Below are 16,498 nucleotides of genomic sequence, written 5' to 3'. Positions count from 1 at the left end.
AGCCCTGGCGTCCAATCCCAACAGGAAGGATCAACACAGCGCAGACTACAATCCTGATGATTGCTGCGTACCTGGCACTTGCACTTGTCAGTTACCGCCTCAACGTAGTGCCGATGTACGTCGCATGGGTTGTCTTCAACACCTTGTACCACGATATGGGCGGAAGCGACTTCAGCGGCATCTCGCGCAATGCCATCTGTGCTCTTGGCCTCGTATGCCCTTTCAGCGGCGCTCTACGCATCGCCCTCGGCCCGGATACTACGATGAGCTACGCAGCATGGCAATGGATCTTTCTGGTCACACTTGGTATCATCGGCACAACGATTCATGCCCAAGACTTTCGCGACGAAGCCGGCGATCGAGCCCGTGGCCGGCGTACCATTCCAATTGAGTTGGGTAGGAGACGTGCGCTGTGGACTGTTGTGGTGGCCGTCGTTTTCTGGACATTTTATGCACCGCTGGTCTTCTTGGGTGCTCGCTGGGAGGCGGCGGTAGTTTCGGTCTCTCTTGGCGGGCTTTTGGTGGGTACGGCTATGCGAGCGGTCGCTATACAGGATGGAAGGTTGGATCGACAGATGTACAAGCTTTGGTGTTTTTGGATGTGCTCTTTTGGCGGACTACCGCTCTTGGCTACTGTTTTCCCTCTGCGAACATAGTCAGGGTCTTATCGGGCGCCGATACGAGGCATCCTCTACTTCGCACGTGCAACACCACCACCGAATGCAATGCTCATCAAAGCGTCGGTCTCATCTCGAAGCTGTAGTGACGGATCGTCTCTTCATGTTCGCGAAATGCAGTGAATATGAACATCTGCATCGCCTCCAAAGGGCAGGCAGCTGTATCGCGGCAATCTCCAAAGCGAGGCGGGGAAGGGCCGAGTGACCTAAAGCGGCAACGTTATGCGGCTCCGCACCTCCAGTCCACAATACCATCAGTATTGCGTGCGGTCGCACCACATATTGGGGCGGTTCTTTCTTGATCGGTTGCGCAGTCCCGTGAGGGGGTGATAGTCTCGATGTGGAACGCAGGACCCGTATATAGTGTGCGCCTAGGTACCTGAGTATCTGCGACTTTGTCACCCTCCAGATAACCTCAAACAACCACCTTTTGTTCCAAGTAAACCATCGATAAATTAGTGTTCATAATGCCGTCCATCCACCCCGCCATCGACAACGGTATCAAGAAGGGCGACCCCAACTTCTCCGGCGGCAAGCTCTACTGCCATTGCCCCACCAAGAAGGTCGAAGTTACCCTCGCTGGCAACGTCGCGCACAACCACGCCTGCGGCTGCTCGAAATGCTGGAAGCCAAAGGGCGCGCTCTTCTCCGTCGTTGGCGTCATTCCAAAGGACAACGTCTCCGTGACCGCCAACGGCGACAAGCTGCACATCATCGACGAATCAGCGGCCATCCAGCGTAATGCCTGCAAGCAATGCGGCGTCCACCTCTTCGGTCGCATCGTCGTCGACCATCCATTCAAAGGCCTGGACTTCGTCCACGTTGAACTCAGTGACAAGAAGGGATGGCAAGAGCCGCAGTTCGCCGCCTTCGTCAGCAGCATCATCGAGCAGGGTTTCAACCCAAAGGAGATGGACGCCGTACGCGAGAAGTTCAGGAAGGAGGGTCTGCAGACATACGATGTACTTAGCCCAGCGTTGATGGATCTCATCGCTACCTACACGGCGCAAAAGAGCGGGAAGCTGTCTTCGAAGTTGTAGGGTTGGGTTGCATGGTTCGGCGTTCCTGGTGTGGTCGGTGGGGATGATGTATTAGTAGATGACGAGGAAGACTTAGACCGAGGCTTGGTCTCATAGATGTTCAAGAAAATCGTGCACCCGAAATACTGGCAAGTGCAGGATGTTTGGTATTATATTGCATGCGACTGAGCACCGTGATCGCGCGCTAAACCTGTCTAACAATACACGACACCTCTTATTCATGGTATTCGTCATGTCACTCGAAGAAAATTGGAACAAACGGGCTTTGGAACGATAAAATTAGTCATTAAAAACTGGGTATCTACAACGGCGCACACTCTTGCTGCGTAAGCGCATTCGCATTAATAAACTCCACCTTACTCTCCCCAACCTCAATATCAAACGTAGAATCCAGCCCCCTCTCACTCAAAACCGTCGTCGCAGTGTAATACACATACTCCGCCGTCTCCTTGCCCGCAGGGCTCATCTCGACAATCGTTGGTGTAAGACGAGGAATAACAAGGCCCTGGACCTTGGTCTTCTTCGACACGTTGAGCTGTGGTGTAGCACCGCTCTGGAGGAGGGCCTTGGAAACGGCTGCGGTGATGGTCATCTTCCACTCGCCTGTTGTGATATCCTTGGCTGTGCATGACTGAGTTTGTTGGTAGAGAACGTTGGGGTTGATGGGGTAGCTGCCTGTGCCGCCGTTGTCGTAGGTTTCGTCGTTGACGCGGATGGTGAAGGCGTCGAAGACGTCGGTGGTGTTGAGTGTCTGGGTGAATTCGAACCACTGGAACACTTCGTCTAGGTATCCAGAGGACGTTCCTAACTTGTAGGTAGCGCGGTTGGCGACGATCTCGGCGGATGCGCTGCCATTGCGCGAAACTGGGATGAGAGAAGCTGTGAGTGTGTCGCCGTCGCGGCCGGTGACTGGTGTGGTTCGGACACGAAGACGTCCTGTTAACTCGACTGCTCCGTCCTTGAGTTGGTATGTTGTGATGTAAGGACGGATATCGGCTGGCTCCATGGGCTCCGTTAGTGTGACATCTCCTGGCACGAGGTGAATCAGCTTTTCGAAGGCAGCTTCACACTGCGACTTGAAGTAAGCCTTGTCTGCAAGCTTGCGCATAGTCGCGTTGTCGTCGGCAAGGAAGATGCGCTTGTCGGAGTTCAAAGTGTTGTTGGCGTTGACGACCAATGGGTTTGCCGTCGAGTTGTTGAGGTACTCTGTTACCACAGCGTTGTCCATTTCTCCGCTGGTGGTATCGAAAGTCGCCTTGTTCTCGGCGGTAACGGGACCGGAGACGATCTCCGGGTGATCGACTGAGTGAACACCTCCAATGCTGTGACCGCAAGCAATCAAAGTGATCATCTCCTTCTCTGTTAAACTGGCAGTTTCAAATCTCTTCCTTGTGGTGTCGAGGTCGGTGTGCGCTTCCGGTACGCCTTTGATGCCAGCCTCTGCCGCGTCCTTGCGGCCCAGTCGTAGAGGCACGCGCATGTCAGCGCAACGAGCCACAGACATGACCAATGACAAGGCCAAAACGTCGGCTGCGGAGCTCCGGATGTTGACTGAACTGGCCATATCGGATAAGGTGTTGTTCAACGCGGCACCAAGATTCTCTGTTCTATCGAGTTCGTATTGAATCGAGGCGTCCAAGCCTCCGATCCCCGTTGAGGCATCGTGGGTGACGGCGTCGTGGAAGTTCGTTCGCACCCATTCTGCGGCCTTTTGGATGCCTGGTTGGCGAGCGCCGAATGAGCAGGTCTGGACCTCTGTTGTTGTGTAAGTTGCAGGAGGGATAAAATGAGGAGTATGGGTACGTACGATCTGAGAGTTCTCCGTTCCTGATGTACCCAGATTGCAGATACAGTAGGTCATCGAGCTGGTCGTACTTGCTGGGCCAGACGTAGGCTTGACAACTCGGGGCAAGCAGCGCAAGGCTGATTAGTTGGTTTCTCCTCATGATCAGTGCGCTTGGATTTTCTAACGAAGGACTAAACGAATGTCAAATGATGATGGTGAAGACCGTTGCGCCGAGCAGCGGTATATAAGGCCTCTAGAATGCGCAATGCTATTAAAGGGTACCAGTACGGGGCTTCTTAAACGGCGCATGATCAATGCGCATACGGGAAAGGCTGCCATAGTGCCCGTTGCAGCGACTAAGTTCGTGTTCAGGATACGATGTAGGATGGAGCATGGAAGGTGTGGGGTTGCGGTTACTCTCACCGAAGAGCTAAGGACAGCTTCGTCTAGAAAACGATCTTAGACCGTTGTCATCTAATTTTGGCATCACGAACCATGCATGATTGGTATTTTCTTGTAGCCAATTGGTCCTGAAAATCTCCGGGTCGTGCACGCGACATGAAGTGGTCTGGGTTCGCCTTCTCTCGGCGGAATTGCTGACGGACACAGGTACCCATAATTTGGCGGAGCTGTCTACTCGTATACACAGCACAGTCTGTTCAGCACCACAACGACGACGACTGGACGGCGTGGGTGTTCATTTTTGTTCCTTTTCAGTATGTTTGCGACTACGCAAGAATGATCCATCGTGTATTTTGGGATGAAGGTCGTTGAATGGGGTACCGCGCGCGCCTGACTTCCGGAAAGGGGCAACATCCTCAACCGAGGCATGATGGCCAGCAAGGCTATGCATGCGACGTCCCCATTGTTCTCTGCTTTTGCTTATCGTATGAGGAGCGCACTAGTCAGACGTCTTTGGCGAAATCCGTTCGGCGGGTATCAGCGTGCATGTGTATTGTTGTTGCTTCCATGTTTGACAGCTTCTGGCCGGTGCGACAGCTGACAGCTGAAGTCTGGCATCACGATCCCGTATATTCGCAAGGAATGGCGATGCGATAAGAAGAAACGTCGCTGGTTTGCGCACTTTCTTCGGCGCTGGAAAGATGCCGGTGGTAAAATGGAAGCCCAAAGATTTGATTGAAACTGGTGGGAGCTCTGAGTGGAAAGACGCCAGGGTTCGGCTTGGCAGAGTGAGCTGAGTAAGCAAATCTCTCCCTCTCCCTCAAGGTCTGTCATCTGCCCACAATGAAGAGACAGGAATGATTGAAACATTAAAACATTGCTGTATATCCCTTTACTCATTCACAGTCGATTGTTCTAACTTCCACTCGATTCCGACGCCTCGTCCTTGCACTGAAGGTGTGAAAGGCGCGAAAGCTTGCTCTACAGCAAGCCAAATGGGAGTTCGCTGGAATATTCATGATTCATTGTATCGATACAAACATCAAACAAGCCTTTCACTCATAAAAGACAACATCTGCTCCGTTGGCATACGGGGTCCGACATGTCATCTCAACATGGAATCGGACGGGTATAGGACCGAACTACAATTTCGTCACACATACCTTGAATACATTATATAAGCAAGCCTCCGACAGCTACACTGATGGCTCAGCCCTATTATAGGACAGAGTCTGCGCATTATACCATGTCATCTGGAAAGTCATTATCAGAAAGGTACTGAGATCCGCGATGCATCTAGGCTATCGCTTTCACCGGTGCGAGCGCGAGGTAAACCGCAGGCGTTTTGATTCGGGTGAAAGTCGAGATGTGAGCTTCTGTGTGATCACTCCTCATTTGGACCGATGGATGGCGACCTTGTTCAGTCACACATCTCTCCCCGACACGATATAATCCCGCGAGCTCCTATATGATCACAGTCTCTCCACACCAACCGGCGACTCTCTACGACCCAAGCAAGGTATTGCAACCGCAACCAAGACCATCGCAAGATCCTGTCAATCGACATCAACCATGACACCCAACGCGCAACTGTCACGGTCTCCTACCCCCGAACCAGTCATCAACGAGGTGATCAACGAGATCTGCAGTCGTTGGAATATACAACACGTCCAAGAAGCACTTCCAAATGGCCTAAGCTATAGGCACACCAATGACATCGAGAGATGGGGTGAGGAATTTCTAATCCTCCTCCTGGATCTAGCGAGGCTCACGACAGGAAAGCTGGACGAAGTCAAGGAAAAAATACAAAAGCGTATTGATCAAGGGCGGAACACAAAGCTCAGTCGCGATACATGTACCACGCGGGGTGATATCATGGCATTGATCTGGCACTATGACCAGGAAGACACTGATGAAGACTACGTGCCTCCCGTGCCGAAAAGGGAACGTCGTTATAATCCTTAGGCTCAGAAGCGAGTCCAATTCGACTGGCATCTTTGCCTGTCATCTCGGCTTCGGTCAAACGTTCATTATGGCAGTCAACGGTGCGTCCCTCTTGAGATGAGAAAGAGAAGCCCCTCACGCGACAGCAATCGGCCGGTGATGGTACGAACCGAGCCTAGGAAAGGCTTACCGATGTTGGAAAGATATGGAGAAGATTGAGATACCCGAATCCAAAAGATTACAGTGAATTACTTGTATGATCTTGCAACGTGACGTCATGTATCCCAAGCTCTTTCCCTTCAAGCAACCTGGTAGAGGCGTGAGGTGAGGAAACCGCTCTAGATTCCCGCTTGACAGGCGTCAGGGTGCCCCAGTATGTGTGCCTGTCTGTAAGGGATCTGGTAGGATAAAGTTGGACCAACACGCCGGAAAGTCGTCCGGAACGCGTAAGTCGCCTGAACGTAAGCTCCTTGACATCGGGTCGTCATCGCGTGCTCGAGAACGCGTTGCGAGGTCGCCGGACCAAACGCGGTGCGTACCAAAATGCGTTTCTCCTAAGTCGATAAGGGCAAAGGTAGGAAAAGTCGAGGTACAGATGTGGGGTAGTTTTGGAGATCGTGAGCTAGCAGCGCCAAGGACCTCGGCTCAGATCCTCAGAACCAGCCGCCCCTCAACAATCACAGGCAAGCGGCACACCATCGTCATCGCGTTATAAGTTCCTAGTCCCGCAATGGAGCTCTCTTCATCTCTGTCGACACTGCCACGAGCGCAATGGTGGACCTCACGCAACATCCCGTAAAGGCCGTGTATGGGCTCGGCGCCCTGGGCTTCGAGCTCGTGCGCTTCCCTATCATCCTCATCAAGTTCCTCGTTCTCGGTCGCCAGCATCCCAGCTGGACTCTTCGACAGGCTATCACCGTACACGCCTTCTTCTCTGGTCTATGGCACGTGTCAAAGGTGCAGGTTGCTACGCCACTACCCCTGACGCCGGAGCAAGAGAAGGAGCGCTTCGTAGTCATCAAGCCGGCGAAGAGCGATGCATACAAGGGGCCATTGAGGAGCAACAAGGACATTGTGCCTGTGGAAATCGGGGCGACGTGGTTTCCTGCGCCTTTGACCACGGGCAGTGATAAGAACACTAAGGTGGTTCTCCATATCCACGGCGGAGCTTTCGTCACGGGTGAGCATGACGTTTCCACTACTCAGATGCGTCCACTAACTCCTTCTAGGGGATGGACGAACAGCAGCCAGCGGACCCATGGCAAAGAAACTCCTCAAACACACACCAGCCACGCACGTCTTCTGCCCGCAATACCGCCTCTCGACCCTGCCCGTCTCGAAGACGTCGAACCCGTTCCCAGCCGCCCTCCAAGACAGTCTGACATCATACCTATACCTGCTGAACGACCTCAATATCTCCCCGAAGAACATCATCCTCTCGGGTGACTCAGCAGGCGGCAACCTCGCCATCGCGCTCCTTCGCTACATCACCGACTACGGCTCCGAACTCGGTCTACCCGCCCCCTCCTCCGCGCTCCTCTGGTCACCGTGGACCAACCCTGCCGATACCTCCGGCTCCTACGTCCACGACAACCGAAACTACGCTACAGACTACATCTCGCCGCCCTTCACGGCGTGGGGCACAACCGCGTATGCGGGCGAGGGTGGGGACAAGGTGCTGTCGCAGCCTTATGTGTCGCAGAAGAATCGGACGTTCAAGACTGGGGTGCCCATGTTTGTGAACACGGGCAGCGGAGAGGTGCTATACTTTGATATTGTGGAGTGGGCGGAGAAGATGAAGGAGGCAGGCAATGATTTGCAATTGGATATTGAAGAGAATGTCCCACATGACATTCTCCTTCTTGGCCATCTTCTGGGGTTTAACCAGGAGGCTGTGAATATGGCTAAGCGGGCGGGCGAGTGGTTGAGGGGCAGAGTATAGGAAGCGAAGAGTTGCATGGTGGCGGGAAGATGAGGCTGGCGCATCGCAATCTCACGTGTGCAGTCTGCTTAGCATCAGGAATGCTTCGCAAGCGTAGGGGCTCGAGCGATGCTAATAGGCTGTGGTGAGCCAATGTCAAACCCCGCAATGTACATTTCGCTTCCCTACCTAATGGATCATCTCTAGGTAATTTGTCGCATGCATTGCATTGCCACTAATATTGTTTTGATGTCAGCTCCACTCAAAGGATGTCGTGGAGTCGTGTTCTTGCCGTCTGCGTGTGCCTTGCCGGTGTGGAGGCAGGCGCACCTGGACATCGCCAAGCACCAGAGCTCGTAGCCTCCAATCGTCACCAGCCAAAACCGCCACACCTCACCGGAACGATGCTTCATGAGAGCATCATTCTGCCTTGCCGAAATGCGCGCAGCATGTCGTGTCACCGCTGTCGTCCTCGCATCGAATCACGGATCGCCACACATCAACACAGCCCTCAGCCTGATGATGGTGGGGCCTGGAACGGCTGCGCAGCTGTACCGCTTCGAACTATAATTATGGTTGGCCGCGTCCCGGTCTGACACGCCTTTGCGATTCACTTCAAAAAGAACAATATCAGAATGGCAGAAAGTCTTGCTGCCATTGGTCTTGCCGGAAACATCATCCAATTTATCTCTTTCAGCTTTGTTCTTGTGTCGAAGACGAGGGAATTGCATCAGTCCGCATCGGGCACATTGGACGAGAATGTCGACCTCAACATGGTGTCTCGGGACATTAGGATTTTCAGTAAAAAGATAAATTCAACTACAGGCTCATCGTCTACACGGCTATCTGAGATCGCGACTCGATGCGACACCGTTGCCAAAGAACTTTTGGATGCGCTTGCGGCACTCAAGCGCAAGCATAATGTATTGGGACCTGAAGATACACCAAGAAGGTGGCAGAGCTTTCGGAAAGCTCTCAAGTCTGTATGGGGAAAAGCACACATCGAAGAATTGAAGGCAAGGCTGGCACTGCTCAGAGACCAGGTAACCATGCATCTGGTGTCTGACACAAGGTAACGTCTCGTCATACTATTCGATACGCGTCGTCATTACTTATGAAACGATGAAAATAGTGACAGTCAAATCCAGCTCATCCAAATGTTCAAAGAATTGGAACAGAAGAATCTTCAGGTAGCCTTAGACATCACTGCACAGATTCAAGCCTTGGCCTCTCAGCTCCAAGCTACTCAGACCCATGTTCTGGGACTCCACGGCGATAGTTTCTGGAAGGCATTGCATGATAGATTTTCTCTGCTTTCTTATAACGTTCATCAGGCCTCCCATTGTCATAGGATCATCGCCAGTCTTCGCTACGAGTCCATGCACACAAGACAAAGCGCCATCAAAGATGCGCATCGAAGAACCTTCTCTTGGATATACCGCGCTCGTGCATTTCAGTCGTCTTCTTCACAGCCAGATACGGGGTTCACTCAATGGCTGCGGTGTGGAAGTGGGATCTACTGGATCACCGGAAAGCCAGGTGGGTCCGAGTGGCTCACAGTCCGTCACTCCTTAACTTACCGCCTCAACAGGTTCCGGAAAGTCAACATTGATGAAATATCTCTTTGACCATGAACAGACTATACGACATCTTCGTGTTTGGTCCGGAGATGCACCGTTGGCCAAAGTGTGTTTTTACTTTTGGTTACCAGGACAGCAGATGCAAAAGTCCTTGGAAGGACTTCTCCAAACACTCCTACATCATATACTTCAAGTTTGCCCCGAGTTGGCTCCAAAATTATGTCCGGAAAGGTGGGATGCTGGGCCTCAATCCCAATCTCAACCTCAAGCTTATGAAATCACATCACTGAGCCCATGGACCCTTCCTGAGTTACAAAGGTCATTCGCCTTGTTCCGCTCACAACCCGCTATGAATACCAGGTTCTACTTCCATATAGACGGCCTGGACGAGTACTATGGGGACAGCTGGGACGTAATTGACACATTGCGAGACCTATCCACGGCTCCGAACGTCAAAATGTGTCTTTCAAGTAGGCCGTGGAACTGTTTCCAAGATTCATTTGGAAAGGCCACTCCACAAATGCTTCGAGTTCACGAGTTTACCAGGCCAGATATCGAGCTGTTTGCACGGGAAAATCTGCTATCGCATGGTTCCTACATGAGATCCGAACCAACCCTCCTTCGGAGTCTGGTACAAGATATTGGAGAGCGAGCGCAAGGAGTTTTCCTCTGGGTTCGCCTGGTAGTCAGATCGCTGCGCAACGGCATCGACAACGAGGACCCTATCCCCATATTACGAGAACGCTTACGTACGATGCCTTCAGATCTGGAAGAGTTCTTTGAGCAGATACTTATATCTGTAGAAGACATCTATCGAAGCCGGATGGCTGGTACCTTTCTTGCCGCCATGCGGAGCCCACATCCCTTGAAGTTGATCCATTACTACTTCCTGGACGACGGAAACACTACTTTCGGGTTCGATATGCCCAGCAAGACGTGGCGACACTCTGAGATCCAAGAACGTGCTTCTCTGACCCAGCGGAGGCTCAACGGTCGATTTAAAGGTCTCTTAGAGACTGCCTCCGCGGATGATATTGGGGCTCAGACTAAAGTGGACTTCTTACACCGTACCTTGAGTGACTTCCTAGCTACGAAGCGCATGAGGGACAAACTTCATGTGTGGGCCTCTCAGGAGCCGAACACCTTGATTGCTATAAGCCGCGCATTGATCGCCGAATCGAAGTTTATCGATGAGCATACGTGCACTACTACACTGAAGCTAGCGGTGGAGCTGGCTAGTGCAGGTGCTCTCGAAACGGGTGATACATCTCATTGTTTTGAGGTTATTGACCAGGCAGAGCTGGAAAATGGGCGCACAAGACCATCCCATATAATGTGCGGACTGGATTGCTTCATGTTGCGGTTTGCAGCTTCGCTCGGGCATGAAGAGTATCTGATATATCGCATGCACACAAGCAGTGTCGTGCTAGACCTCGATCATATCCTCAAGCACGCGATAGCGTGCCCGGTCGATGTCGACATCGGTGAGACATACGACTGGTGTTTACACGCCGTCTCCCCCCAACATGACATGTCAGGCCCACCCAGCGACAGGCTCAACCCATCCACTTCACGCCGAATTGGCGACGTGCCTTCACCGCATTTAGTGAAAGTTTTGTTTGGACTTGGAGCAGACCCTAATGCTGTCGTGGATGGCGCATCTAGCTGGACCATATTTGCAAGCCAAGTAATGAGCTTGATGGACGGCGTCCATTCAGAGCAATGCTTGACCGTCCTGAAGCTTTTCCTCGAAAAGGGCGTAGATGTGAAATTGGCAAATGGGAACTGGGTGGAGATACTCAATCGCAAAGTTTCTGACTCGAACGAGAGTCCGCTGAATACGTTAAGGTATCTCCGATATCTGTTCAGCCATGGTCTTGATCCCAATGCCCCAATACAGGGCACAACCTTGACCAAGGAATTCCTACGGATGATAGCGCGAGACTCTCCCCATTTACCCAGTGCCTCGCAGGAAGGCCATCACAAACTCTTGAGCGAATTCTTACGACACGACGCGGACCTTTCCTTGGTCTACAATGACAATTCCGATCTAGGATGGTTCTCAGGTGTGTGCCAAATATTGTCGCATCCCCAGTTGTCCTGGGGTGATTCGATGCTACCACGCAGCATACAATACCGCATTCTGCTTGATCATGGAATGGATCTGAACACTACGTGCGATGGTCGCACTCTATGGGAGAGTCTCCTTGAAGCTATGCACCGTGGCTTCCAATGGGGCGTCAGGAACGAAGACCCCAACAGTTTCCTCTCCTATATCTTTCTCACTTCCTTGCAGTACGGGGCGGACCCTCACGTTCCCAAAATCCAACAATTGTTGAGGAACGAACCACCCTTATCATCTCAAGAAATACTTGCGGATATGAAAATAGCGGTAAAAAAGGCATCCGATGAGCGGATCCGGCACACTCAGTCACAATTACGTTCACAACCGCGGATAGACAGTCCATCAGGAAGGAGATTAGCAAGATCTTCTGAGAGCCCACCTCCTACTGCTCGGCAAAAGACGCGTCGGACTAAGAAACGTGATCATCGATACACATCGCATAGCACGCATAACTCCATGTCTAAACGGGGTCGGTTCAGTTAGAGCGCAGGGAGTACTGAATCAAACCTGGAACTATGTCTAGACCAGGTTGGCACACTTCGCGGTCTTGAATAAGCCTGGCTATGACCATCATTGTGGCGATAGCAGATAGGAAGATGCGTATTCTTGGAATGCTGCCATGAAGTGCGAATTTTGAGGGATTCTTAAGTGGGTGCGCGGTGTTATGAGCTTCCTTTGGCAACGCGCCAAGCGTCATCCCTTCTGATTCTTGTTTTGATGTGACGTCAGAGCTGTGCCGCCGTCGACGAAGCATCAAAGGAGAAGGGCATGCGCCTCTCATCTAGACTGAAGCCTAAACTAATCCCACACTTGTCAGCGCGCAGTCTCTCTATCAGCCACAGATACCGTCAAATATAACCTGTTGGTGCGCAATCGTTGATCGCATTCGACAGCTACGAAATCCTTACCTTCACCCCAACACGCCTGTCGCTCGAATCTGTTCCAAATCTGGGCTACACGCATCAAGAAGCACTCGCTCAATATGACAGATGAGATCGGGTCATGATAGTAGCAATATCATATCCCTCCGGTTTGAGGCAGAGGAGCTGGAACCCAACGACTCGTTCCAGCTGAACCGCAAACAACGTCGTAGCCTTGGCCACCTCATAGTTACAACCCCAGAGACAGAGCGCCCGATAACTCTGTTTTGCAATGGTCTCACTGTTGTTGGAAGGGGGCGAAACACTGTCCTACAGGCATTAAGGTCTGGACTGTTCGAACTCGTGCAATCTGGTAAGGAAGATGAAGGTGTTATCATGCTGCCATCTTTCACGTCACCTAAGAAAGGCCAGTACAGCATACCCCCGACGGCATTTCCACAGTATCGGGAAGTGTCGATTGGTGTGTCAACTGAAACAACACATGTTGTGTGGAAAGACATCTTACAGCCCGGGCGTACATACGGTTTACGGTTGTCTGAGAAAGCTGGCGAAGTGATCGCATGTTATACGGATGAGTTCGATGGCAATCCTGAAAGCCTCACCTCAGCGCAGAAGCTGCCCGTTCATCGTGAGCGAGCCGGCACATACTACTTCACCGTCCACGACGACCAAGCGCCACCCAAACTTTTCGCCAGGCTGGAGATGCCCAGCAAAGCTCATCTCAATGGTCCAGATCCCTTCACCTTCGTCATCGAATACACGACCGACAGTCCCGAGCCCTTCGTGTTCGATAAATCACGCTCCCCACTCTCGGTCACCAACTTCTGCTCCGGAGACCTGCATTGTATCGACCAACTAATCGATTGTCGAGATGATGATACCGGAGAGAAGGTCGAATGGGGTGCCGTCTTCGTCTGCTACGATTACGATCCCCACCCAGTGTTCCCGGACGATGGTGACTTTGTCGAGATCTCAATGAACAGACCGTGGCGATTTGAATGTACTTTGGAAAGATTGGGCAACGAGAAAGAATATATTCGCAGTATGGAAGGGCTGAAGGCTGGTCGCACGTATAAGGCTCGAGTTAGTGGGCCTTCGGGCTTTAGACGGTGGCAGTACGGAAAGAAAGAGGACTTGCTGGCTGGCACGCGAGAAGAAAAGATGGAGAGGTGGGAGGTGGATATGGAGAAGTTGGGGTGTTTGGACGTCGAAAGGATCGAGGAGGACGTATATTTCAAGACTATTGCATGAGTAAGCGGTCGGTGTGCTTGCGACATGCGATGATTATCTGGAATGTGGATGTTGAAAGTAAAATATAATGTTACTTCAAAACCTACGCCTTCAAACTATCAGCATACTCCCTATATATCTGCTCGCAACTCTCGTCAAACAATAGCCCCATCCTCGTCGCATTCCCAAACTCCGCAGTCTGCGGCCAGCTATCCAACAACCTCTTCGCTTCCTCATCCACCTCCTCTCTCAACAGGCTCAGCTTCTCCTTTCCAACTACCGCCTCGAACGCCGCGTACATGTCTCCAAGCGTGACACTGATTCCCGGCATATACACCGCTCGGATATGCGAGGGCATAGCATCTGATGGGGCCTTCATGACGCGCACAAAGTTCTCGATCATGACGCGTGGCGAGCAGATCATTTGGCGTGCTGATCGGTCGCTAATGGGCACGATGCATTCGAGTCCGGCTAGTGGCTCGCGGAGTAGGCCGCTCAGGAATGCTGCTGCTGATCGCGATGGTGCGCCTGGACGGACGACGACGGTCGGTAGACGCACGGAGAAGGCGTCGATTAGACCGCGGCGATTGAGATCATCGATGTGCTTCTCCATTATGGCCTTGTGGGTGCCGTACACGCCAATTGGCGTCGCGGGCGTATCATCTGTGATGGGTCCTGTTGCCGTGTAAGGCGGTCCGTACACAGCCTGGGTGGAAGCGTAGACAATGCGGGGTTTGGTAGATTGTTGAAGTTTTGAGATGGATGTAAGAACGGAGAGCGTGGCGTCTAGGTTTACTTTGGTGGAAAGCGCGGGGTTCTCTTCGCAGCCGACGGACATGATGCCGTGGAAAAGGAAGATTGCTGACCATTGGGGGCGCATGGAGAGGAGTTTGTCGATGTCTGATTGTGAAGTCAGGTCTCCTGCCGTGAGCTCTAGGTTGGATGCAGAGTCTGAGATGCCGGCTGGCCGTTGGGGTGTGCGCAGGTCGGTCAGGACGATGTTGTTTGAAGGGTCTTTTGCCAACTTGGCGGCGAGCATAGGGCCCAGAAAGCCGGCGCCGCCGGTGATGAGGATGTTGTTCGACATTTTTGGTGGTTTGCTCCCGAGGTCTTCAAAACTCTTGGATGAGGTTTGCGGTGATCAGGGCTTCGATTCTGGAACTCACGATCTTGGATTGAGAGCTATGCAATGCGACGAAGAAGCTGAGAGTATATTGCTTGCACAATGAAGAGATGGGCGATGATAATGCGATGAAGATGCGGCCAATTGAGCATATATACGTGACAGCGTTGCGGGGATCGAGGCGAGTCATGCTCGTCTCGAGGCAGACCTGCTCGCTACGAGCCACAACTCAGATGCGCTAGCCCCAGAGCCTCCGGGAGCCGCATCTTTAGCCTGGGGAACCCCACATAGTGGTCTTTTACGGCCGCTCAGCCATATACAAGCAGGATGCCGGCGGTTTAGAAGTGGCTCTGTGGATGAATGCTTGACAATCCCCACTGTGGTATATTTTCGCCAGCTTTTTGTCCATATGCCACTCATTAGCGGCGCTCTGCAGGGTTTGACACGCCCGCAGAAAAATTTGTTGCGTGCAAGCTTTACCCCTCTCGTTCCTTTGGATATGAAATAGGATCATCAGGTATGAACGTTGAGATGACTAATAATACAAACTACTCTGTCGCAGCAGCATCAAGTCAACACAGCGTACATTACGCTCACGAAAAAAAGTTAATGACAAGCGCATTGAACATCTCCGGCTTCTCCCAATAACACCAATGGCCACCCCAGTCCACCGTCACTCCCTTTGCAAATCCTTCCTTTTCGCCTCCATTCACCAGCTCCACCACCTTGAGCGGTCCCGCAGCTGGGAAACATCCACTTCGGCTACTTGCGACAACCAGCACCTTAGTTTCACTACCGCTCTCTGGTCCGAAAGCATGAGCGATAGGATGTCGCCAATCGTTCGCCGTATGATCAGCCATGAGCTTCCCATACCACCACCCATCGCCTTTCAGGGCCTCAGCCAGGAAGAACGCTTCGTCATCTTCCCACTGTGCCGAATCCGCCGGAGGGTCTCGGGGTCGCGGGTGGGATCTGTAGCCCAGGCACGCTGCGATAGTACCGAGGTGCGCCTCTTTCGGGTTTGCAATCAGTGTCTTTTGCATCGCGTTCAGTGCTTCTAGATTGTTGCATCCGAGATTGCCGAACTCAGGACCCCAATCCTCAAGATAATTCTGCAATGGAGCTTGGTCCACGAAAACCACGTGTGAGAACGCACCAGTCGTGAACAATTCGCTGTAGCTCCATAGGATAGCTGCACCTAGGCTCGTGCCTATGGCTTTGATGGTACCGTCGCGGAAACCGAAGAACTCGATCAAGTTCTTGAGATCCATTGCTAGGCGTGCCACGTTATAACCGGCTTTTGGTTTACCGGAGTCGCCGTGGCCGCGCAAATCGGGAATGATGACATGATGAGCTTTTGCGAGTGCGGCAACGTTGCGCTTGAAGACTGCGCCTGAACCCGTGAAGCCGTGCAGCTAGCGACCAATGTCAGGCCTGGTGGCGGTACGCGCTCGATGGCGGGGAGCTCACCAAGATCAAGGGAGCGGCACCGGGAGAGCCATATGTCTCGTAGTGCAGATGAATACCATCGTTGGCTGTTATATCCGGCATTTCAAAAGGTCGACACAGCGGGGTGAGTCAATAAGATGAAGGTATGCATAGAGCGTAGAAAGTGTTCGCGATACTTAGTAAGCGCGATCCTGTCGCAATGAAGTTTAGCGTCCGAAAGGCTCGGGCTTGTCGCCGCGTACCTTCCAAGGTAAGCGCGCGTCATCACAACACTCCAACGCCCACCCACAACCATCGCGGTCTACAATCTTCCTCGCACGTCCACCTGTCTTCGTAGCGA

General features: G+C 52.4%; 6 protein-coding genes across 6 annotated transcripts; 3 read left to right on the top strand and 3 right to left on the bottom strand.

The window, feature by feature from the left end:
- Positions 1-56: 56 nt before the first annotated feature.
- J4E83_009773 (uncharacterized protein) lies at positions 57-1,717 on the top strand (the record flags this gene model as incomplete). Its single annotated transcript, XM_049336658.1, has 2 exons — positions 57-396; positions 1,137-1,717. The coding sequence occupies 2 exons, from the start codon at positions 57-59 to the stop codon at positions 1,715-1,717; spliced, it is 921 nt and encodes a 306-aa protein (XP_049184240.1).
- A 301-nt stretch (positions 1,718-2,018) lies between these two features.
- J4E83_009772 (uncharacterized protein) lies at positions 2,019-3,663 on the bottom strand (the record flags this gene model as incomplete). The annotated part of the gene is made up of 2 exons (XM_049336657.1): positions 2,019-3,472; positions 3,525-3,663. 2 exons carry the CDS (start codon positions 3,661-3,663, stop codon positions 2,019-2,021), a joined length of 1,593 nt encoding a protein of 530 aa, XP_049184239.1.
- Positions 3,664-6,620: 2,957 nt separating this feature from the next.
- J4E83_009771 (uncharacterized protein) lies at positions 6,621-7,791 on the top strand (the record flags this gene model as incomplete). The annotated part of the gene is made up of 2 exons (XM_049336656.1): positions 6,621-7,029; positions 7,079-7,791. 2 exons carry the CDS (start codon positions 6,621-6,623, stop codon positions 7,789-7,791), a joined length of 1,122 nt encoding a protein of 373 aa, XP_049184238.1.
- Positions 7,792-12,464: 4,673 nt separating this feature from the next.
- J4E83_009770 (uncharacterized protein) lies at positions 12,465-13,607 on the top strand (the record flags this gene model as incomplete). Its single annotated transcript, XM_049336655.1, has 1 exon — positions 12,465-13,607. One exon carries the CDS (start codon positions 12,465-12,467, stop codon positions 13,605-13,607), a length of 1,143 nt encoding a protein of 380 aa, XP_049184237.1.
- Positions 13,608-13,689: 82 nt separating this feature from the next.
- On the bottom strand, positions 13,690-14,673 carry J4E83_009769 (uncharacterized protein; the record flags this gene model as incomplete). Its single annotated transcript, XM_049336654.1, has 1 exon — positions 13,690-14,673. One exon carries the CDS (start codon positions 14,671-14,673, stop codon positions 13,690-13,692), a length of 984 nt encoding a protein of 327 aa, XP_049184236.1.
- A 629-nt stretch (positions 14,674-15,302) lies between these two features.
- On the bottom strand, positions 15,303-16,260 carry J4E83_009768 (uncharacterized protein; the record flags this gene model as incomplete). Its single annotated transcript, XM_049336653.1, has 2 exons — positions 15,303-16,124; positions 16,180-16,260. The coding sequence occupies 2 exons, from the start codon at positions 16,258-16,260 to the stop codon at positions 15,303-15,305; spliced, it is 903 nt and encodes a 300-aa protein (XP_049184235.1).
- Positions 16,261-16,498: the final 238 nt, after the last annotated feature.

This window comes from Alternaria metachromatica (genome assembly GCF_023757995.1).
Source record: "Alternaria metachromatica strain BMP 0045 chromosome Unknown scaffold_36, whole genome shotgun sequence".
Classification (NCBI taxonomy): Eukaryota; Fungi; Ascomycota; class Dothideomycetes; order Pleosporales; family Pleosporaceae; genus Alternaria; species Alternaria metachromatica.
The sequence above is the reverse complement of the archived record's forward strand: the minus strand, read 5'-3'. Positions and strand labels throughout refer to the sequence as shown.